The sequence below is a fragment of the Notamacropus eugenii genome, chromosome 2, assembly GCF_028372415.1.
Source record: "Notamacropus eugenii isolate mMacEug1 chromosome 2, mMacEug1.pri_v2, whole genome shotgun sequence".
In the NCBI taxonomy this organism is placed as follows: domain Eukaryota; kingdom Metazoa; phylum Chordata; class Mammalia; order Diprotodontia; family Macropodidae; genus Notamacropus; species Notamacropus eugenii.
This window is the reverse complement of record NC_092873.1, coordinates 240,167,198-240,192,746: the sequence shown is the minus strand read 5'-3', so window position 1 is coordinate 240,192,746 and position 25,549 is coordinate 240,167,198. Positions and strand designations below refer to the sequence as shown.

Here is a 25,549-nt window from a genome sequence, read left to right as displayed (position 1 = left end):
AGTTTTCAAAGTGGCTGCCCAAAGGATAAAGAACATCTGGAACCACTTACCCACTGAATGAAAGGTAAAGAGCTAAAATCACACCCAATTCTCACTTTCATAAGACTTAGCAGAAGCCTCATTTCATAATGGAAAATGCCCTGTACGCAGGAACTCAGAACAAATGTTGTGGAGTTATTGCATAGCATGCTTTCTATGAAGGGGTTTTAATTATCCAAACCGCACAGTGATTTCCTAAGTTGCAAACGTTTCAGTTTGTACCATGAATCTATTAAAATAGCACTTGACTAATAAGTCCTCCAGTATTTGCAGCTAGATTTAGATCTGTCCACTGCCCTCAAGCAGCTTAGTTTTCTCTTGCACTTTCCATTTATACTTCTATTATTACTTCTATTTTTAGCATTTATAGGAAGCACCAAAAATTAATTAGAGGCTAAGCACAGTACAGGATTAAGGGGTCTTTTTGGCGAAAACATAAATTGTGTCATTTCTTCTCTAAAATTACAGCAGTAAAATCACCACCCAAAATGCTCTATTTAGCAACTCAATGGGCATGAGTACTACCATACTGTGCTGGTACAGATCAAACAGCTAACTAATACTTATTAGTGTGCCCAAGCATGCATTATTCAACTACCCTTGAATCCAAGTATTTGAATGAGTATTCAAATATGTAAATGATTACATATTTATTGGATAACTATTAAGTAAAGTTTTGGTTTGGTTAAAGGCAATGGTTTGATTAAAGGAGGGGGTGAGCAAGCTGCACTGCTAACAAATAATTTAAAAGGACATCTATCAACAAGGAGAAAAAAGACGCTGTTGTGAATGGAAAAATAAGTAAGACTACAATATCAAAAACTCTTAAGTATTCAGAGTGGACTCCCCTGGGGAGGATTTATGGAAATATCACGGAGGTCAAAGTGTGCATGGGTTACAATTTAGGAAAAACACCCATATTACTTCAAGCATGGGATCTATGCAAGTTACCAGCATTGAAGACCCTGACATTCAAGTTTCTATCACGGCCACTATTGCTTTCCAGGAAAAAATATCATATTGCTATTTTATTTTAATGTTTTCATGGACTTATCCCATAAGCAAAGTTCAAATCCTAACTCTGATAGCTGTATGACTATGGGCAAATTGCTTACCTCTCTTAGCCTCAGTTTCCTTATCTGAAAAGGGGAATAAATTATATGTTGTACTACTGAATTCACAAGGTTGTCATGCAAAAGTGCGTTTCAAACTTAAAATACTTAATAGATGTGCTATTGTTATCTGTTAGCTTTGAAGTTAGATTTTTGTGCTAAAAATCTAATGCTTAGATTACCTAAAGATTAGATGCCAATATGAGTTGATTTAAGATTCTGAAAGAATCTTTTCATATTGCATTTACTGTATGTTGGCAAAGACAACTTAATAAGTTAATTTGAGGTGGCAAGTACTAGAAAGATAGTCCTGCTAAAATGGAAAGAGGGTTCCAGTGGGTTCCAGTCCCCAGTTCTATTTACCTTGGAGAAGTCATTTCAGTTTCCTTATCTGTAAAGTGACAACAATAAAACTTGTTCTGTCTGCTTCATGATGTTTTTCTGAGGATCAGTTGAAACAAGGACAGAAAACCATTAAGTGTCATGCTAATGTAACCATTATTAGATTTCACTATGGTAAAAAAAAGGAATTGAAGGACATCTGTTTCAATAAGGATAAGAAAAGGTAGGAAGCTAGATGGCTCAGGATAGATACTGGGCCTGGAATCAGGAAGACCTGAGTTCAAATTCAGCTTCTGACACTTTACTGGTTGTGTGACCCTGGGCAAGTCATTTACCTCTGTTTTAATCCAGTGGAGAAGGAAATGGCAAATCACTCCAGTATCTTAGCCAAGAACAATCTCTAAGTGAAAAATATGGCATTCTGTGCTGTTTGGCACAATATCCCAAAAGAAGCAGCACTAGAAACAAGACTTTTAAAGTAACTAGGATAAGTTTCCAGCATTCAGAACAGTAATAACTGTTATAAGGTTTTAAATAAATTGCAGTCAAGGTGAAATGTCAAACTTTTTGCTACAAACCTGGACTCTTCCTGTAGGCATGTTCACAAAAGAGGTAAGACATGTCTTTGTAGGTAAAATTACTGGGTAGTTTTGCTAAGGAAAGCATTCAAAGGGCTAAATGTACCCTATAGGAAAACAAGATATGTAAGGGTGGGAAAACACATGTGAAAACAACTTGTTTATGGCAGAGTTTACATACTTTCAAACCTTAGCCCATGCTGTTAGTTTTGAAAAAAGTACACATTTTCTTCCCTCCTGCATCTGCCCATTGAATAACAGGTTTGATCTCCTTCTGCCCCACCCATCTCTAAGTCAGCCAAACAAGACTTTGCTGTAACTGGCCAAACAGTTTCAAAACCTGCCAGGAGAGAGAAAACATCTCTTCAGTAAATGCCAGCCGACTTCATGACCAGCTCCCTTCCTGCCCTCCTATCTCCACCCCTTTCTTCCCTTCCCCACCGCCATTGACTCAGATCCCATTCTTTCGTTGGAGCCATTAACCAAAATATAGTGGCTATAATAGGATGCTACACAACTGAATTTCCAATTTTTGAAAGCTTCTAAGTAGGAATAAATAATTTGGAGGAAGAAGAAATAATAAAGCATTTTTCCTGCTTTGGAGAATTTTTCAAAACAACCTACCAACATAGTTCAACCAATTCAATGGCACTTGAAAAAGTTTCTGGGGAAAAACATCAACCTTAATGTAATACAATTAGTTAAAAAGCAGATGTTTCTTCCTGTCCAAAATTATGATTCATAAAATGCAAGAGAAATATAAGCCATCTATTACTTATCCTTCCTTAATTTTCTAGATGTAACATCAGTGACAGAAACAATTGACAGAACAAATGGAATAACTGGTGGGTTTTGATTTAGGGAAAAGTTGAAGGGGGAGGGGAGGTAAGAAGAGTAATTAGTCTTTTTGGAAAATGTCTACTGTGTATCAGTCATCATCCAATCAGTCTTTTCAAACAAGAGGTTCTATGAATTTACATAAGAACACAGATGTACTGTATGACATAGGCAGTGCATAATTTTCTAAATCTGCAACTATTTTTTGGATCTGGATTGTGATAGTCTCTATCCTGCCTTCCCCCTTCCATCACACTCCCCCTCCCTCTCCCCCCCCCACTCTTAACCCAACACACTCTAAAAACACCCAGCAACTCCCTACTCATTCCCAGAGTTATTAAAGATTGGTTCAGGTTGAAGTCTAATCCTCTTGCATACTTCATAATGCCAAGTTGGAGAGATATTTTGTTATCAAGCATTTTAAATGGCACAACAATGTAGAATTCGCAACATAAATTCCATTTTGGTCCACAAAATCTGATCAACCAACATAAAACTGAAAACAATGTAATCTATTTTGAGGCAGTTCTGAGTAAAGCAATGGTTGTGGTTCCTGTGAAGGTCAAACAACAAAGGAGAGACAAATACAAGTATGGGCCACAGACTTGTCCCCAAATCCAAAAGTTCTGTTGGATCCAGTGTGAAGTTCTCTTCCTTGGAGCTCAACCTTTCTGAGATACATTTGCCTACTCTCCACTAATTTTTCAGCAGGTGCCCAAGAGAAAACTTGTCTATACAATAATCCCCAGAGACCAAGGAACTGATCTGATGTCGATCCATTTTCACAGGGGCACTGAAACCCGATTCCCAAGTGTGCTTAACCCCCAAGCAACAAATCGACTTTTACAAACTCAACAAGGCAATGGCTACACCCCTGAATGAGGATGGCAGAGAAGATTAAGCTGGAGCACCACTCTTACTCCGATCCGACCTTAAAGGTCTTCGGTCATCCTTCCTTTCTCGTTCCCCAGGTAACTCACCAGTATCCCCATGACATCTGTCCAGAGCCTAGAGAAAGCGTCAGACATGATGCTGTCTGGCTCTGCTTCTGCCTCTGGCTCAGGCTCTGGCTCGGGACATGCGGCTTGATCCTGCTCCATGGCTGTGCCCTCTACCTCACCCGAGTTTCACTAGAGTCACTGGTGGGTGGCGATGCGCCTGCCCTCCACCACACAACTCCAACAGTAAACACTTCTCCAGCCCCGCCGAGCTGCTTCACCATGCCTTCCTCCTAGTCACCGGTGTGGGATACAGACAGCTTCCCCAGTGCATGCCCCAAGGGGGAAAAGGGGGCGGAGGCAGCGTCCTCCGATCCAGATTCGAGGCCAGAGTATGGTTTAGGAGCTCCAGCTCTGCCCTGGTTCCCGTCGCGCCCGGCGCACAGCTCTGCCCGGCACCAGCCAGGGTTGCAGCGCAGACATGCCTTCCCAAACTTTCCTGCGGGAGCTCCAGCCAGCCCCAGGGGAGCTGGAGGCTCAGCTCGGTCACACCACTGGGCGTCCCGATGGGGATTCCCTGCAGCACCGACGCGATCCGACGGACAAAGAAGGCGTTTCTCCCGGGGCCAGCCACCAGACAGAGCCCTCTCCAGCCCTCGCCTCCTCCCTTCTGCTTGTCCAGCCGGCCCCGGCCCCCCAGGAGTCGGCCCGCTCCGGCTCCAGTTCGCAGGCAAACCCCAAGCCCCCTCTGTCCCGAATGAGCTCTTCCAGTTTCACATGACTGCTCCCTCAGTCTGTCTTCCCCCCCGCCCCCCAAGCGTCAGAAAGCTTTTTAGCAACAAAAGGTGCTCTGATGGCAGGCTCTTCGGATGGAAATGAGCCCCCGAAAGGGAGAACAAGCCGCCTGTTGAAAGAGCGGCCCCGCGGAGCCCCCGGCGCCAAGGCTGCTGCTGGTGCCGCCGCTGCTTAGGCTGGGCTGCCCTCAACCTCCCGACACTGCTCTTTTCTGGGGGGGGGGGGACCCCGCTTCTCTCGTGGACAAAGTTAATCTTTAAACTAGTCGTCCCTACGGACTTGACCAGGGCTTCAAGTGTCTTCAGTCTCCCCACCTTTCCGCCGCGGAATTTCAGCCCTGCCCCTGTTGGGCAAGACTTGGGAATAAAAACAAGTGGGGAAAGCCTGGGCACCGATCCGCCCTTTTCCTTCGTAGTGGCGCTGCTATTTGGGTGGCTGGCCCCCTCGCCACCCAGGCCTCCACCGCCGTCTCAAAGCCTCTAACTCCAGCGGGCAAGGGGCTTTGGGGTATCTGGGATATCTTTACATTAGGTAGGGGTAGGGCCAGGCTCGGTGTAAGACCACGTGTTATGATGGCAACACCGTCAACAAACACACCTGTGACTGATTGATTGGTTTTAGCCAGGGAGACGCCCTGGAGTAAGATTTTTTTCTTCATGATTCTTTCAGAAATAAAAATGAATTTAGGGCACTTAGCTGGGCTACCAAGAATCTTAACTTTGATGTTGAGACTCAATTTAACAAGCATTTATTTTGTGCCCCATACAAGGCTAGGTCTTGGGGACTCAAAAAGAAACATCCATCTTTGCCCTCAAGCACTCTTGCTCTACGGACAGGCTACAACCTGTAAGAATTTAAGTAAATATAATTTCAAGAACGGGAGTGGGGGGGGCTGGGATGGGGAAGCCCTACTAACAACTGGGGGAGTCAGGAAAGAACTCATAAGAAGTCACACATGAGCTGGGCTTTGAAAGAAATCTAGGGATGCTACAACCAGGGGAAGATGAGGAGGGAATCTGACCCGACCAAGAGGAACCATTTGTGCAAAGATATGAAGGCTGGGGATGGAAAGTCACATGTGCAGAACAATTCAAAGTCTCCAATCAGTTGTAACTGTGTGGATGTTACTGTACTAGTCCCTGACAGGACAAATAAAAAAGTGAGACAAGCTCTTTCTTCTAAAAGCTTATATTCTGCAACAAAACCTAGTCATTCTCCCCAATCTCACAGTATGTTTATAAAAATATATGCAAATATTTAAGCACAATCTAGGAAAATGAAAAAAAGGACCAAAAGCATGTGAAGTCTGGGAGAACAGACATTGTCATCCTAGTGAGGTTAGAGATCAAGGAAGACTTCTGGAAGGAGGTGACTTGTGAGTCAGCCTTTTAAGAATAGTTAAGAATTCAATAAGTTATAAATAAAGAAAGAATTCAATAAATAAGTAGAGAGGGGACATTTCAGACAAAGGAAAGAGCTTGAGCAAAGGAAGGAAAGCGGTAAGTTCAGGACCTGTAGGATAGGGAAGAGTCCAATTCTGCCAGATTGCAAAAGTGTAAGGGAGTTGTAGAATGAGATAAGACTCGAAAGGTAGGGTGCAATAAGATTTTAGATGGGCCTTGAATGCAGATAAAGAGGTGAAACTTTGCATTTAAGAAAATATAATTGTCAGAGGTGCAGCTTTAATAGCAGCACTCTCTTAGTTCAGTTTTGGGATGTTGGGATGAACTGAGGCACTTGAAAATCACTGGACGCTGAACACTAGGAGATCTATTTTACCCCACATATCAATGTATGCCACAAGAATAAAGAGGTACAGGTACTTAGCTTCTATATATGTAATTCCCTTCCCTCCCTCACTGTGGAAAAGCATCTGAACAGCAAGGCAAAGTAGAGTGATTTTTTTTGTAGGCTTCAGAAATCTGCCGCGTCTGAAGGACATAATCTCCATGTGGCTGCGTTTTATGTCCTTACGTGACCAGGAAGCTGAATTGGGGAAGTCAGGGCCGGCCAAGTCCCAGGGGTAAGTTTGTCCTGGGCCTACCCCCATAATAGCTTAGGGTAAGGGGAATGAATCTAAATGAAGGAAGCCAGAGCCAATGAGGTCCTGAAAACAACTTGGTGTACCTCCTTCCATGGTATACACTAAACTTCTTTGGCAGAGTACTGGTGTTCCAGAGCTCCTGTCAAAACAGCTATCTTTCCATAACCACTTTAACAAAGAATCAGATGTAGATTTTAAAAAATATTTCTCTAAATGTATAGCAGTATATTAAAGGGCTTTTTCCCCCTGCCTTGGTAGCAGTAGCTGGCAGAAAGATAAGGTCTTATATTTTGGAGTGGAAGAGAGAGAAGTATTTTCCATTCCAAACCCTAGCACAGTAGTTTGTATATGATAATAATAATAGCTAGCATTTAAATAGCAGTTTAAGATTTGCAGAGCACTTTGAAATATGTGATTTTACATTTGAGAAATGTTTACTAGAGTGGATAGAGTTGGCCTTTTAGCTCAAAATACCTGGGTTCCAGTCTTACCTGACATATATTAGCTTTATAACCCTGTGAAGTTTGGATTCAGTCAAATGACCACACTTAAGGACCTAGAGGGCCACATGTGGCTTCGAGGCTGCAGGTTCCCCACCACTGGTTATTCACTACCTCCTGGTAACTCTCTTAGATTCTAAGTGGCAGAGCATTTGGTGCTCTTTTTTTAGTAGGTGAATTCCTTCTACCAATAAAAATCCCAGTTATGATCCAAAATATGCCATGCATTAAATAGGCCCTGGGGTTCCAAAGAGAAAAAATAGTATTTGTCCTCAAGGAGCTTAAATTTTGTTGGAGGAAACACTGTGTATGTGGAAAACAATTAGAAAATATATGTAAAATTATTTCTAGAAAGAGGATGTTAAACAAGTGGGGAGGAGGGAGTGGGATCAAGACAAGCTTCTGATTGGGGGGAGTAGGACACTTAAGCTGGGCTTTGAAGGAACCTGGGGACTTCATGAGGTAGAGATGAGGAGGAAATATATTCCAAGAATGAGCAACAGCCTGGGCAAAGGCAAAGAGATGGGAAATAAAATGTAAAAGAAATAGTATTCAAAACAGTTTGACTTCAAAGATGAAGCATCATAGGTATATTAGTACCATACCCTAAGATAGACACCACAGTCTGCATCTGGAGTACTAAACTGGGATCTGGAATCTTGAACCCTAATTCCATATCTGCTTCTTACTGACTCTTTATGTGACCTCAGGGAAAAATTTGACCTTTCTATTCTCCAGTTTCCCCATCCATGTGATGAGGCAATTCCCTCCTACCTCTTTAGAGGTGGTGCTATTATATGTGGGGGCCATCATAAGATCATTTTATTTTAACACATTAACCAGCATTGTAGCAAGAAGAAAAGTATGGATGGAAAATCTACTAAATATGTTCTTGATCTGTGATCTAGAATCACCTAATTATTAATGAGGTGGTATAACTGTATGCAATTTCAAAATACTCATGTTTATGGGGTTATTATCTGAAATATGAATGTGGTCCTTTCCACACTGGCTACATGAATAAGTTAGTTGCTCTTCTTAATTATCACTCCTATCTCTTTACTCATGGATTGCATAATGATTTAACTCAAGTGAATCACCTTGTCTCTGCTACATGAAAGATTTATTTGTCTCTCCACAGTCAATGTTGACTTGCCATTGCTTAAAGGTTTTCTATCCTGGATTTGTAAGAACTTTGAAGGCAAGAACTATGTCTTAGTCATCTTTGCTTCCTTAGAATAAAACACAAGGGCTTACTTACAGAATAAATGAGTCTTTATAGATTTTTGTTCCCATACAATTATAATAATAAAATGCAGAACCACGGAATAATACTGTTAGACTTGGAAAGCACCCTAGGCTTCATCTAGTGAAAACTTTGTGACTTTTTCATATAAGGGGTTACCCTCTCATTTTATAGATGAAGAAAATGAAGTGTAAAGAAATTGACTTAAAAAACCACATTTTCTTTATGTTCAAAATGTCTAGTCCTTAGTATCTAACACTAATAATAGTTCTGAACTCCAAAAGCTTCATGATTTCATTGATACGAGTATTTTCTCCAAAAGTCCAGATCATTAGCCTTTCTCATTCTGTAATTTTTGTCCGTGTCCTACCATAAATCTTCCAAAAGGGAAGGAAAGGCTCCAGTCCTTCTTCTAGGTCTGTTAACATTACAGTGCGTATGTTCATCTCCCAGTACATGACTGCCCTTCCTACTCCAATAACCACTATCTCTTAGCTGATATTCTGCAGTCTATTTTTAATCATTTTGTTATGAGCTTGACACATAAAACAAATACTTTTAATAAGATTTATTTGTTTAAAATGGGGTCACTGTGTTTACTCAAAAATATTTTTTAAATTGCCAAAATCCTAGAATGAAAACTGGAAACTGGAGGTCAGATTCTAGTAGAGTGGAATACTTACTTAGGCACCACTTATGACCCTATTCCTTGTAATTTTTACCAAGAATAAAAAGTGAAGAACAAGCAAGAATGCAAAAATCTAAGAATGAACAGGAAATAATTGGGAGTTCATACTGTTTTGCCTATTTATCTCTCCTCTTAGTATTGTTAACAATATATTAATCTCATAATTCTAAAGTCCTGAATCTGTGTCTGAAAAGACAGCTCATCATCTTGGGAGGCAGATGAGGTACATTAGAAAGAGGGTTAAATTTGGAAGCATAAGATTTGTATTCAAATGTTAGCTCTCTCTCCTGTGCTATATTAAATATGTACTTAGAGGAGTTGATTAACATCTCTGACATGAACTTCTTCATAAGATTATTAGATTTGGAGCTGAAATGTAATTCAGAAGTTATCAAACCTAAACACCTTATTTTACAGGAAGGAAACCACAACTCCAGGGCTCACAAGGCAAATAAACATCCAGGGTAGGATTCAAAAACCCAGGTCTTTGTCACTTCAAGTCCAAGTGTTCTAAATAGCACATCACACTGCCTCATCCATAAAATGGGCATAATAAGTCCTACCTACCTCAAAAGACTGCCAGCCCTTGAGGACAGAGACTATTTTCTTTTTGTCTTTGTATCCCAGTATCTGGAAGATAGTAGGTGCTTAATAAATGCTTGTTGATTTGCAAGCTATAACATACTACTTAAATGTTAACTATTGTGTTCATCCTTCATTTTCAAAGAGAACCATGACATCAGAGAAATGATGACATGACTTTCGGTTGACTTTGATTTGAGTGAGGGAGGGCTGTGCAGGTCACCAGCCTCACTTCTCCTCCAGAGCCATCTGAATCCAGTGACCAGATATTCATCAGGATGACTGGAGATGATCCAGGATGCACTGGGAGACCTTGGCCCATAAGGCTAAGGCTTTTTCAAGTATTCTCTTTAAGTGAGGTAATGCCCATTCATTGAATAACTTAATTATTACTGTTACCCAGGTAGAATAACAATGGTTACCTCAAAATGAAGCACTTAGTTCAAGCTGGTTAGAATAAGCAAACAATAAAAAAGATAAAATAGAGGGAGTGAACTATACTAGTACATACTTTAAAGAGTACCTTGATAAACAAGCAAAAAAGATTGTGTTCATGTGACTGAATGATCTCCAGGTCATATATAAAAAGGTTTTTTTGAGAATTAGAAGCAATTAAGTAAGGACAACAAAGCAGCTATAGAAATTGAATAACTCTTTAGAATATAACAGTCTTTAAAAAAACCATGCTTTAAGAAAAAAAAAGTTATCACCACACTCTTCCTTTAGTTTAACTAATGATGTATGCCCAGATAGGAAAAAATATGAAAAGTCTAATTTGTTTTTGACATATTTTGTGTGTATGTCTCTTAGATTGAACAAAGAGAACAGGTACTCATTTCATTCTTTCTTGGAGTCAGTTCCTTTCAGAAAGACCTAAAGTGGGAGTAAGAATATAATCCATCATGCTTTGAGGGATGCATGTACAGAGAAAGCCTGCAACATCCGTACTTTTTTATAGCTCTCTTCAAAGCAAACAAGCCTAATTTCTAGCGACATGAACCCCTGAATTTAGGGGTAAGGATGATGGAGATAGAAAGAATGCAAGGGAAAAAATGAGGATGTAGGTTTAGGCAAAGATGTAGCCTCAAGGCCACATGTGGCCCTCTAGGTCCTCAAGTGTGGCTCTTTGAATTCAAACTTCACATAACAAATCCCCTTATTAAAAAGATTTGTTTTGTAAAGCTTGGATTTAGTCAAACGGCTGTACCTGAGGACCTAAAGGGCCACATGTGGCCTCGATGCTGCAGGTTCTCCACTCCCAGTTTAGAGGAAAAGTGAAGAGTTATGGCTTAGGGTGGGACAAGACTGGAGCCAGGTCTCCATGCCCTTTCCTTCTCAGGAATTAATTGACTCTGTGAATTCCAAGTAAGGCTTCTTCTATCTTAAAGGGAACAATATGAGTCCTTAGATGCTATCCTAAACTGAGCAAATATTGTGGGTTTGCCTGGAAATTCTTTCATCAGGGATGAAAATATCACAGCTGTATATTTTAAAATTTCATACAATAATCTGAGAAGCAATGTGGGGTAATGGATAGAAAACTGAACTCAGAATACCGTGGATTCCAGCTCTGCCTCTGACACATGCTAGTTGTATGACCCTGATCTAGTCACTTAACTACTCATTGGTCTACAGCCTAGAGTCTAGGCAACCCTGTAAATTGCAGAGAAGGTGCTGACCTACATTGATAGAACATAGCAAGGCTCTCACATGTGGAAACTGGCAAGACTTTATGGATCCTTACGTTACAGAGAAGGTGATGACCTGAATTCAAAGGAAGTTACCTAAACAGAGAGTTTCACATACCAGTGAAATCACAGATTTTCATTCACAGTCCTCCTCCCCCTCCTCTCCTTTCCTCTTTCCTTTATCCTTCCTTTCCCTTTCTTGTTCTTATATGATTCTTTAAAGTTGCAAAGTGCTTGTGACATATATTATCACATTGGATCTTCACAACTACCTAGGACACAGTTGTTATTAATTTTCTCATGTTAATAACTAATGGAACTGGTCACAAGTTAACTAACTTGCTTAGCATTACATAGATGTCAAATAAGTAAGAATTCCTATCTCAGACACTTACTACGTAAGCCTCAGTTTCTCCTTATGGTTAATAATAGTAATAATCTCACCAAATCCTGGTAAGAATCAAATGAGATAATATATGCAAAATTCTTTGCAAACCTTAAGGCATAATTTACATATTGTTATTATTAGCTAGACATAAGAATTTTCACTGAAGATTGCTCTAGAAAATTTCAGCAGTAAACTTATGAATACATAAAATGATGCAGATGCATCCATAGATTTGAAATGCTCTCAAGGCCAAGAAAGTTTTGTTGAATGAAGAGTTTTATCAATTTGTTCATTTCTTTATGTATTTATTTATTTATTTTAAATGGTGAATCGTAAATTCTAGCAAGTGACTCAGTCTTTAAGGAAAAATGGTACAAAGATCTTACTTGGCCATTGTAATGTTTGGGGAGGGATAAATATCTACTCATTCAAAGAAAGGAAATGGTAACATCCTTAAGCTCTCTGAACAAAGACCTTGACACTTAATTATTCTCCACACTTCCTGAGGGGTAGCATAGTGTGTTTTCTGCACTCTGAACAGTGCTCTGTGTGGCTGGTGAATGTACATAATAATCCTTCACAAGATCCTGTATTCTCTTCTTTCCATCTCTCTGTTGGAAGAATCAATATTTTCAAGTCATGTGGAAACATGATTTTTGCAGAAGTGAAATTCTCCCTTTGGACACATAACACTTTGGGCTGACCATTCCTACTCTTTCAAAATAATCCCAGGATATATATCTTCCTTCTTATGTCATCTAATGCCTCTCTTTTCACCTTTTTAAATAACTCTCTTCTTCCAGTCATTTTAGGCAATTTTTTCTCCATTGTGCTTTTTAAAATTGCTTATTTCCTGTGACATACACACATAGGCAAACACAAAGACACAGTTATCTAGGATTTTCTGAGCTGTCATTATACAATTGGAGACAAAAATAAATGAACTCTGTATAGAACTCATCAAGAGAGGTGGTCCTGTGAGAACAATATAATAAGATTCTTACATGTAGAGATAGGACTTGGAGTGTTCTTAGCTTCATCCCAAAATAGTTGTAGGAATGACCTAGTATAGCAGTTGCTGCTTAAGGAAGGACTTAATAATGTGCTACATAATCAAGTGGCATATGTTTGCTTTGAGGTCATGAAAGAGGGGAAAAAAATGAAAGTAAGTTATTTTGGACCACTTTATCCTTATCCTACTGTGAAATAGAGTAAACAATGATTTGGACAAAAGAAAAAACAAATAATGGACTACTTATCTAACTGGGGGAAAAAACAAACAAATAGACCCCAAACCTCAATTCTTTCATAATTCTGGAAGGAGACAAGTAGGTACCCTTCTTTACCTAGGAAAGATTTTGCGGGGGGGAGAAATCAGATGATGTTCATCTCAACTAAAAAGGGACCTTCACAAAGGTCTTTTGTCCTAGAAATGAGGTCATTTGGACAGTCTAGTTATTAAGAAAAAGCTTATTTTGCTTGTAAGGGTCACCTTTTAGGGCAGGAAATCAGTCTTTCAACCAGTAGGCTAACATCTGGCCTGAGTCTACTAGACAGAAATGTCAATTTCCTGATCTAATGGGAGACATGTGAAAGGAAAAAAGAATTTGAAAGAGGGAAACTTTTATTAAATGAAATTTTAAAAAGCAACACATATACAAATATCAATCCTCCAAAAGGAAACCCCTTGTCAATGGGAATAAATAAAAGCCAATAATCAATAGCTAACTATTTGCCTCCTTTTTATAATGACAATGCTAAGTGTTCTTTAGGGGTTTGTAAGAGGCTGATAGCAAAGGAATATCATAGTTATTATAGCCCAAGCTGGAATGAAGGAGGATAAATAAAACTAGGGGAAGGAATAGTTACCTACTAAAAAAAAGCTAATTTTTAAACTATTTATTAGTACAACTTACATATATGAGTGTTAATATGGCATTGTGCTTATGTACCAATCCATTAAAGGTAGCCATTGAAGGTAATACCTATTTAGCAGCCTTAAATCAAATATTTTCTTGTATTATTGAATGTATTTGAAAGTAACATAAAAAAAATTATTATCAAATATTCTATAGTTCAGATTGACCTTTTCTTAAATAATACAGATTAGTGAAATTTCACTGTACTCTCTCTCTTTCTCTCTCTCTCCCTCTCTCCCTTCCTTTCTCTCTCCTCTAGATATGTCATAGTACATATCACTTTGACTCAAAAGATTTTATCCTAATAGCTAGCTTTAAGATCTTAAGCATTTAATCTCTTTGTAACCCATCTCATTTGTAACTTAAGGAGAATGAGGTTAACACAACTACTTACTCCAAAATGTTGTTATAAACAATCTGGAACCTGAGCTAAAAGACCTGGTTTCTAATTGTCACTTTACACACAATGCCTTGTACAACTGTGAACGGATCACATAACCTATCTGGGTATGAGTTTCCTCATCTGTAAAATAAGGAATTTGGATTAAATGACACCCAAAAATATTCTGAGATTCTATGATCATACCAGGAATGAAAGAGCAAATCCCAGCAAAAATGTCCAAATATAATGAGATAGGTTTAAATTTATATTGTTATATATCCTATCAGACTTCACAAAAGCAGTTATAATGACACCTCATTTTGAATGGCACTTTAAATTGTTTTTCTCCAAATATTTTGATATTTTTTTCAATCTCCTTAACAACTTTATGGAGAACACAGAGTAGTTATCATTTCTCTATTAATCCATAATGTTATTTCCCCCATGAAAGTCATAATCTTTACTTAGTTTCACAGAATCAAAATCTATACCTCAAAAAGATCCTGTACTATAATACGCCAGAAAAATGGCTACCCATCCATTGCTTCAAGACCGCCAACACCCCAGGGAAATCATCCCTCTCCCCAAACCCATTTCACCTTTACCTAGCTCTAATCATTTTTCCTTACATTGAGCTTAAATTACCTCTTTGCAACTTCCACTCAAAGCTACTATTTCTCTTCTTCTCCAAAACAACCATTCATGTACTTGAAGGCAACTATCATTCCAGCCCTCCCCCGCCCTTCCTCTTCTCTCCAGACAAAACGTCTGTAGTCCCTTCAAAGAATCAATCATCACTTCTTAAGTAACAACTATGTGCCAATCTCTTCCTCCTACTAAATCACTTAAGCATGGGATCTTCTGCCTCTTCAGTGACCCCTATCCTTGGTGTCCTTCCCTCCCTCCAATTGGAAGTGGGGAGACTCTCATAACTTCTGTTCAAGGAGGGTTTCCAGGACAGTCATTTCTTCATTTCCCATTCAGTTGCAAACCCCCAGACCTCTTCATTATCCCTCAATGCTGATTACTATTTCCTCACAGTCCTTCACTTTTCAGCTTCATTTTGTGAGTTTTCTTTCCTAATTAGATTGTAAGCACCTTGAGGGCAGGAATTGTCTTTTGCCTATTGCTAGTGCTTAGCACAATGCTTGACACATAGTAGGTGCTTAGTAAATATTACTATTATTTATATAATTATTATTCTGATCAACATCTTTCTTAAACTATGGTTTCCAGAATGAGTCCAAATGTCATATGACCAGGGTAGAGTCCAGCAGAACTATCATTTCCCTACTAATGGAAGCTATGCTGCTCCCTTTGCATCCACAAATCCTGTTAGGTTTTTTTTTTGGTTGTCATAGATCACATTATTGATTCATAGTGAGCTTTGATGCCACTAAAATCTTCACTTCTTTCCAGACAAAAGTGCTATCTAACTATGCTTCCCCTACCTTACACTTGTAGAGTAAATTTTTTTTGAACTCAAGTTCCTGAATTTATACTTATCCCTAATACATTTCATCTTGTTAGATTCAACTCAAAATCTTAGCCTGTTGAGATCTTTTTGGATTCTACTCTCATCTACTGTGACAAATATCCTTCATAGCTTTGTCATTTGCAGATTTGGTAAGGAAATCACCTCTTGCTTCATCTAAGTCACTGATAAAAAATATTAAGTATTTTCATAAAAGAATGAAGATATACCTAGTATAGGTTATGTTCAGATAGACATCCTTAGAGGAAATAGTTCCATTCTCTGTCCCTTGCCACATCTGGAACTAATTTGGATTTCACATAGCCCTTGACACCCAGGGAAGGCAAATTAAGTGAGCTTTATTTTTATATGTTTTTCTCACTCAATTACATTATCTCAAATGATCTGAAATGGTCAGTTTCAAAGTAAACTAGGAAGACTTCTAGAGCTGATGCACAGGCAAGAGAACAGTAGTGGAAAATAATTTGTGCAACGACATTATAAAGAAAAATAAGTTGAAAAGCCTTTAGAACTCTGATCAGTGCAATGATAACACATTGGGCTGAAGATGAAACAGATCACCCACCTCCTGCAGTGGAGATCATGAATATAAAATGCACAATGAGACATATATTTTTAGACATGGCCAATATGGGAGAATTATTTGGTTGGACTATGTCTACTCATTATGAGGCCTTTTTAAAAAAACTATTCAATGGAGAAGAGACAATGAGAGGAAGAGAGGGTAATTAGGTGTAAAACTAAGTAATTTTATTATGTTTTGGTTAGGCAATAAGTGCTTTTTTGTTTTTCCTTACACTTAATAGTATTTCATTTTTTCCCAATTACATGTAAAGATACTTTTTAACATTCACTTTTATAAGATTTTGGTTTCCAAATTCTATCCCCTCCCTCCCTCTCTACTCCCTTCCCCAAGACAGAAAGTATTCCGATAGGGGTTATACACATGCAAACATATTAAATGCATTTCCACATTAGTCATGTTGTGAAGAAGAATCAGAACAAAAGGGAAAAACCACAAGTAAGAAAAAACCCAAACCAATAGTGAAAATAGTATGCTTTGCTCTGCATGCAGACTCCCTAATTTTTCTCTGGGTGTGGATAGCATTTTCTATCATGACTCTTTTGGAATTGTCTTGGATTGTTGTATTGCTGAAAAGAGTTAAGTCTACCCTAGCTGATCACTGCAATGTTGCTGTTACTGGGTATAATGTTGTGTTCACTTCACTCAGCATCAGTTCATGTAAGTCTTTCCAGGTTTTTTTTCTGAAATCCCTCTGTTCGTCATTTCTTTACAGCACAATGGTATTCCATTACATTAATATAAGACAGCTTCTTCAGTCATTCCCCAACTGATGGGCATCCCCTCAATTTCTAATTCTTTGTCAACACAAAAAGAATTGCTATAAATATTTTTGTACATATGGGTCCTTTTCCCTTTTTTATGATACCTTTGGGATACAACCCTAGTAGTGGTATTGCTGGATCAAAGGTTATGCACAAACTAAGTAATTTTATAGAAAATCTCAGATCATCTGATCCAAACTGTACTGTAAAATGAGGAACCTGAGCTGAGGCCCAGAGAGGTTAAGTAATTTTCTGAAGGTCACAGAGCAAGTCAGTGACAGAAGCAGAATTTGAAGTTCTCTGATTCCATCTCCAAAGATGTTTGCACTGTACCAAGGAGAACTAAGCACAAGATGTTATATGTAGCCTGACCAGGGGAATGGACATTGGAACTATTCATTTACTCATTCTGGATACTATAATATTACATATCAGCCTAAGATCTTGGCTTATTTTTTTTGGCTACCATGTCATACCATTTAGCACATTACACTTGCAGTCCACAAAAATCTCCAGGTATTTTTCATATAAACCCTAGCCTCTTGAATATTTTTTTTTAACTCAGGTGCAGGGTTTTACATCTGTCCCTATTAAATTTCATTTTATTAAATACTGCCTATTATTTTAGTTTGCTGATTATCATTTGATCCCAATTTTTTTGCCCTTTGACTGTGTCCTCAGGCCCCAAATGGCTTCAGATTTGTTTAGGAAAAGCCAAATCATTAAGCGGAACATTTTAAAGAAATACCTGGGGATTGGGCTGGGAAAGCTCCAGAAGGAGAGGGAGAAAAGGGGAAGGGATTTCGGGTAACTACAACGTAGTATATAAGTCTTGGATGACATGTGACTAATTCATGATCACACAGCTAGCTGTTGAGGGAGGATTTTAACCAAGGTTTTCCTAACTCTGAAGCCAACACTTTATTACCCCATGTTGGATTACAGTTATCTTTATAATAATGGTATAGAACACTGAACAAGTGGTAGGAACCAACAAAAAATTCTGACATTTAATTACATAATTAATTTTAAAAAACTTTATTAATCAATATGGGCAGTTAAAGCAGGCACTGGGAGAGATTTTAATATTAAATATGTTCCTTCTTCTCATGATACCCTTTGATTAGGGGATATGAGATATAAAAAATACAATAATTATAATTTCATTGTAAAACTGAACATGAATGCATTTAAATTAATCCAATATTAGATTTACCCTTGGAAGAGAGATGTGTCAAACAATTTAACAATGACAGCCAGATAGAGAATATAAGTAGAAAAAGGAGATAGTAAGTCAAAGAACTGAATAATCCAGAAGTGGAGAGGAGAAAGTCTTAGAGACCATCATCTTCTCTCACACCTTCAGCAAATGTTTCAGATATATACTATCTCCTATAGGTTCTGATCTCTCTCTCAAATTCTACCCTTATTTAGTTTTCCTACTGCATTCTAAGCATTTTTCAGCTGGATGTCCTATTGTTTTTAAACTCAATTTATCTAAAATGCCACTTATCTTGCCTTTCTAACTAGCTCTTCTCTTGACGTCCTGGTTTCTGTTCTTGGCAATACAGTTCAGACTTTGGATTCTTCACTTTCCTTTGTCCCAAGTCCTGTTCACTTTATCTAATCTCTCAGCCTTTCATCCTCTCCTTTCTAGTGCTAACACCATCCTAGTTCAAGCATTCATGGGGTCTTGCCTGTAATTGCAATAACTTTATTTCTTGTTCTGTTCTCCAACTGTTATCTCTCCCTCTATGCTCTCCACTGCACCCATCTACCCTGAATATTGCAGCCAGATCAGTCTTTATAAAGTACAAAAAAAGGCAAGAAGTAACAAAACCATTGATGGCTTCCCATTCCATTCTTGACAAAAGTCCAGACTTCTTAACTTAGATCCTATCTTTCTAGCCTTGCCTTGCTCTGTTCTTTAGAGAATCCCTCTACTCCAGCTGTACTAATATGGTTGACTTTCCTTGAGCATACAGGAGTCTTCACACCTTAGCCTATCCTGTTTCTTTTATTTTAAATGCTCTCCATCTAGTTCTGCCTTGTAGCTGGAATCTCCTAGATCCACTTTAAATTCTATCTTTTTTTCTTTCATAATCACCATAGCCAAAAGTGGTCATAAGATTTAGACATGGAAGCATACACCTCTGAACAATCAGACTGGCAAAGATGACAGAAAAGATAATTGACAAATGTTGTAGGGGCTCAGGTAAAACAGGTATATTAATGTGCTGTTAATGGATCTGTGAATTGGTTTAGCCATTTTGGAAAGCAATTGGGAACTATGCCAGAGACTTATCAAACTGTGCATACCCTTTAACCTAACACTGTAGGACTTATATCTGAAAGGGCCAAAAAAAAAAAAGAAAAGGATTTATATGTATAAAAATATTTATAACATTTCATGATAGACAAAAAATGGAAACTGAGGGGATGTACTTCTACTGGGAAATAATTAAATAGTGGTGAATGTAATGGAAAATTATGTCATAAGAAATTATGAAATGGGCAATTTTAAAGGAAACTGGAAAGATCTTTATGAACTGATGAAGGGCAGATTTATCAGACCAAAAAGAATAATATATATTATGGAGAAAAAGGACTTTGAAAAACTTTAGAACTGATCAGTGATAAACCATGAATCTAAAAGAACTGAGAAGAAAAATGCCATTTACTTCCTGGCAGAGAGGTAATGATTTTAATAAAATGTAAACACATATTTTTGGACATGGCTAATATAGAAATTTATTTTGCTTGACAATAACTGTATGGAAGGATTTTATATTCAAGTTATTTTTAATTTGCTCACTGTGGGGAAAGAGTGGGAGGGACAGGTTAATCTTTTTTCTTTTTTTTCTTTCTTTTTTGGGGTTAACTTAAAAAAATACTTGTCAACTTGAAAAACAAAAATAGCATACTACCAAAAAGGGGAAAAAAAGAAGTGGAAGGGATCATAAAGGTCCTCTAGTCCAATCCCATCATTAAATAAGTGAGAAAACTGAAGCCCAGAGAAGTGAAGAGACTTGCTCAAGGTAACCCAGGAATTTTGCTGCCTCGTGCTATAGATATTGCTTATATATCTTAACTCACTATAACTAGATTACAAACTGTAAGTTAAGGAACCTTGTCTTAGACATCTTTGAACATCTTCATGGTGCTTAGCCCATGATTTTGCATGTAGTAGTTGCCCAGTTGATTTTTCTCAAATGAATGAATCAAGAGTTGTATAGATCCTTGGCAGTGGTACTAGAGAGATTTTCATTATAAAATCTAGTGGGCTTTTCTCAGTCCTCATACTTGACTTCTCTGCAGCCTTTGACACTGGTGACTAATCTTTTCTTCTTTGTACTTATTTCTCTCTAGTTTTTTTGTGACACTATTAGTTTCTGGTTCTCTTCCAACATGTCTGACTACCCCTTCTTAGTCTCCTTTGATGGATCTTCAAGTCTGTCCTAAGCCCTCTTCTCTTCTCCCACTGAACTATTTTATTTGATCTCATCAGCTCCCATGGATTCAATTATTACCCATATGCAGCTGATTCTAAGGTATATTTATCCTACCCTGTTGACCTCTAGTCTTGCATCTCTAACTACCTATTGGACATCTCAAAAGGGATGTTCTGTAGACATCTAAAACTTAAGATATCCAAAACTGAAATCTTTTTTCCACCCAAGCCTTTTCTCCTTCCTATCTTCTCCATTTATGTTGAAGAGCATGTTCTCATTCACTCAGCCTCATAATCCTAGGCAGGGAGTGGGGGGTGGGGAACCTGCAGCCTCAAGACCACAGGTGGCCTTCTTGGCCCTTGGGTGCCACCTTTTGACTAAGTACCAGTTTCACCCAATAAATCCTTTCATTAGGGGGATTTGTTCTGTGAAGTTTTAATTCAGTCAAAGGGCTGTGCTTGACCACCTAGAGGACCGCATGTGGCCTCAAGGCTGAAGATTCTCTATCCCCTGATCTAGGTGTTATTCTCAACTCCTTACTCTCACCCTCTACCCCCATCCAATCAGTTTGTCCCTATAAATTGTCCCTTCATATCATCTCTCCTATTCACTCCTTTCATTCCTCTGACAGTGACTGCATCCTGATATAAGCGTTCATTAGTTCAGGCCTGAACTATCTCAATAGCCATCTTGTTTGTCCTTATATCTCAGTTCTCTCCCCATTCCAGCCCATTCTCCTTAGCTCTCCAGTCGTTCTTCCTGACTGAGATATGACCATGACACTCCATATTCAATAAACTCTAGTGACTCCCTTTAACCTCCAGGATTAAAAAAACCAAACAAACCTGTGTTTGGCATTCAAAGCCCTTTACAAATAGGCCCCTTTCTGTTCTTTCAGTGTTTTATACTTTAATATCCTCCACATACTTTATAACCTAGAGATACTGGCCTATTTGCTGTTCCTCCAATAAATCACTCCATCTGCCAGTTCTGGACATTTTTATTAGCTATTATTCATGCCTAGAACTCTTTCTCTCCTCATTTCTACTTCTTAGCTTTCCTTAAATATCAATTAAATCCCACATTATTATTCAAGAAGTTTGTTTGTCTTTTTTTCAGATCCCCCTTACTCTTTGTGCCTTCCCTTCAAAAACTCCAATTTATCCTCTATATATTTAGTTTGTACGTAGTTGTTTGTGTGTTGTCTTTCTCATTAGACTGACTATGAACTCTTTCAGAAGTGGGATTATTTTTGGCTTTTCTTTGTATCCCCAGTCCTTAGCATAAGGCCTGGCACATTAGCATTATACATGTCCTTAATAAATTATAAATAAATAATAAAATAAGATAAAATAATAAGAATAAAAATAATAAATTCTATGGATAATTAACAAAAGCTTTTGATACTAGTTTTAGATGAAATGGCCTCTTATCTTCTTTTGTAATAGTCACAGAATAGTAGCTATTTTTAATCCTTAATCTAGGTTCTTCATTTATTATGGAAATAATTACCAGAATTGAAACGGTTGACTTCCTAAGGTCAGTAGACCAAAAAAAAAAAAATACAAGTTCTGACCCAAACGTATTCTGAGAATGTTCATGTCTGCCCAAGCACATGCTATTTTTTCAATCCCTAGTTTTTTGGAGATAGGATGTTTTATTTCTAAGTTTTTGCATGTTGTTTCCAGAAAAAGAACAGGAGTGTACTGTTCAGCAGCTGGCAGATACTGTGCTAATGAAAGCTGAGTATTTGAAGTCTAAGCAGCTAGCAAAAACAAAAACAAAAAAGGTAGAATCTTTACAGTATTTTTCAAGAGTATTTGGGAGCCACTTAAAAAGATGTATTTTTCTCCAACTTAGCTCAAATATCCCTAATCATAATAAGCACCTTATGTTTATGTAGTCCCCCTTTTGTCTCACTCTCAACATTTAACTTTCTGGGCATTTCTTTCTTTATGCAAACATGGTGTCACAGACATCACTGTGTGCTTAACTCAACCAACTTTACCTTTGGTTTATGCATGTACAACTTCTGTGGAAATCAGTGAAAATTGCTTGTATGCAACCAAAGGAAGAATTTAGCATTTGGTCAGTAGCAGGCACATGCACATGTGAGCCCGCATGCACACGCATGCACACACACACATACACACACACACACACACACACACATACTCTTTCTAGATTATTCTTGGATGCAGATTCCATCTTCTTCACTGTTCATCCTCAGCTTTCCCACAGAGAGGCTTCTTTTGAAGTTGCCCTATGCACTTTGGCCATGGCTCAATTCCTCCATCCGTTCTTTCCCCTCTCGCTCAGCCAAAATAGTAGCCAAAGTCAAGAAGGTGATGCTTTTGATCACTGGAGTACCACCTCCAAGCACAGATGATATCCCTTCCCATGACAAATATCTCAGGATGTACTTTATTGCAGTAGGTTAGACCATTTAAAAAACTTCCATCTAAGTTATCATACAGATACCCCAAACTGAAATGCCTTATCACAATACTGTAAACTGTGCTGACCGTTGCATTCACTCATTCATTAATTCATTTATCAAATATTTATTAAGGCTTACTATACATAGAACATAGTCTTAGGGAGCTGACAAAAATTAAGACAAAATCTCTGACCTCATATTATTTACAGTCTAATAAGAGGGATGTGACACACACACAAAAATTACATAACTGTCAGAAAAGTACAAAGGGCAATGTTATTTTAGTTGGGAAAAACCATTACCAACTGGACAGATCAGTGAATAAAGACTACCTCTACCATCTAAATAGATGAAAATTTGTTAACTTTCAGAAATATTTGTCAAACAATAATGTTTCAGGGGAAAGCTATCACTACACCGAGGAATAGTAACCTTTTATTCATTTATTCATTCATCTGTGTACATGTTGTCTCTCCAGTAGAATACCCGCTCCTTGATGATAGAGACTATTTCATTTTTTAAATCTGTAGCCCCAAAAACTTAATGTTTGCAGTTGATTAGCTCATATTTATATAATGCTTTACATTTGATCTCCAAAAACTCTATGAGATGGTGGTTTTTGTGTCACCTCTATTTCACATTTAAGGAAACTGAGGCTCAAAGAGTTTATGACTTTCCCAGAGTCATGTAGTTGTTACATATCAGAAGTGGGATTTCACCCTAGGGCTTCTTCATTTGTAGTTCGTCAGGCTTGTCACTATGGCATGTGTACTCTCTGTAAAGTGATGGTCTCTAAAACAATTTCTGAATGCACACTGTACAGAACTCCCTCTGAACTCTGTTGGAATCAGAGCTGCATTCTGGGCAAGCCAATCAATCTGGGCACCATGCCCTAAAGTGGGCCATGCGCTATAGGACAGCAGTAACACCATGACATATATATTTGCTGTGTACTCACTTACTTTGTTCCTGGATAAAATACATAAACTTTTATTTGTGCTATTATTATCATATCCTGTCTAGACTGAAAACAGCTACAAAGCAGCTCCCTTCACATTCAACGAATTTAAAATAAAGAGGCTTATCTTTCCCCAAACCCCACTGTTCTGACTCTAGCGGTTCACCATCAAGCACAAAGGTTATTTATGTAGGATGATGGAAGCAGATTGGAGAGAAACTAGGGAAGGAGATGGTTTAGAGCTTAGGGGTTGAGGTGAGGGACAGTAATTTAGAATGGAAAAACTTACTCTAAAAGTACAGGTGCAATTAAAGTGAGAAGACTTTGATCAGAGTGAGTTTTAAATCGGCTCTTTTAAAGATTTCATTGAAAAAAAAAAACAAGTCAAGACAAGTACAAGAGATGCTCTGGCCCTGGTGAAACTATTCTAAAAATTGATGCTTCAGGAAGTCATTGAACAGAGGGATTATTGTGTCCTTGGTGGTACGAGTGGGAAGAATGTGGAGCCCTGGCCCAAATAGCATTAGCAGCAGCATCATGGTTCTGGAAGTCTAAACTTCAGGGCTTTAGCATGCTAGCATGGTTCGAAAGGCAATATAATTGTGAAATATTCTGTTTTGTGAGGTAAAAATGTGCTAAGAAATCTGATATAAAAAAGTTGTGAACTTTGAAAACATAAATCAGGAGGTTATTATTTGTATTAGAGAACATCTGTTATTTAAAAAAATAAAAGTTCACCAAAGTTTTGCTTTTAGCAACAGGTCCAGTTGAGTCTTTGAGGGTTTGTTTACAGATCATTAACTACTTGTAGCTCTATCCTGGAGAATCCATTCTCCTGGTATAAGTTAGATCCTTCTTACCAGTTTATTGAAAGCTGATTTTCCTGGAGAAAGCGAGTATTTACAGTGTTTCACAGAATTCTTCCCCTACCCCACCCCCGAGCTGTTGAAGCTGGCAATGAAACTGAGGGAATGAATTCATGTTCCAGTGTTCTTTCTAACCCCCTCCCCCCCAAATCTGCTTTATATAACCAAAGATTGTGGCTCCAACCTTAACTAAACATTTTGCAGATGTATCTTATCAAGAGGGTCAGAAGAGTGCTTTTGATTCTGAAGAAACCTTTCTCCATTACTGTATTAGAAAAATAACAACAAAAACAGATGGTGGAATAGCAGAAAACAGTACCTGATATCCTCCACAAAACTCTTCCAAACAGAACTAGAAAGTGCAGCAAACCATATCCTGATAGAGAAGTCCAAGAAAAAAATCACAGTGAGTCATTTTTCTAGCCTGGGTTGGCATAGCGAGAGACAGAGAAGTCTGTGGACACCGGAGACTTTGGCCAGGTGTGTGCGCAGCAGCACTGTTGGGAGACATTGTTGGGATACTGGGGAAACAGAAAGTCCAAGACCTACACTGGGGCACCACCACTGCATGCAGGAGGCAGCAACAGGTACTAAATGGTAGTTTCACCACGCAATCAGAGATCTAGGATGGACTGAGGAGTAGACCTGTACCTAAGAGAAGCATTCTGGGATAAGGAGCAGTCAGAGGCCTTAGTCCAATCAAGCATGGAGCTAGTTCAGAAACAAGCAGCAGAGATGTGGCTTAGACCTTAGGGGCAGAATACAACCTTAGTTCCAACTTCTAGCTCAGTCTGAAGCCTTCAAAGGGATAACTATAGCAGGAATACCAGAACCAAATAGAAGCTTGTAGTTCTGAGAACTTCCTCCCTGGTCAATAGAGGTCGAGGCCAACAGCTGTCGATTTTGGATTTCC

At 38.4% G+C, this 25,549-nt stretch overlaps 1 protein-coding gene across 2 annotated transcripts in view; it reads right to left on the bottom strand.

Moving 5' to 3' along the window:
- SASH1 (SAM and SH3 domain containing 1) overlaps positions 1–25,549 on the bottom strand; it is a 287,008-nt gene that overhangs the window by 208,238 nt on the left and 53,221 nt on the right. The window contains exon 1 of one of the 2 annotated variants that reach the window (XM_072643666.1): positions 3,889–4,798. The exons of the other annotated variant lie outside the window; for it this stretch is intronic. Coding sequence (XP_072499767.1) covers positions 3,889–4,008 — 120 coding nt within the window. The 5' untranslated portion in view covers positions 4,009–4,798. Of the gene's footprint in view, positions 1–3,888; positions 4,799–25,549 lie in introns of those variants that run through there. 2 annotated transcript variants of the gene reach the window in all.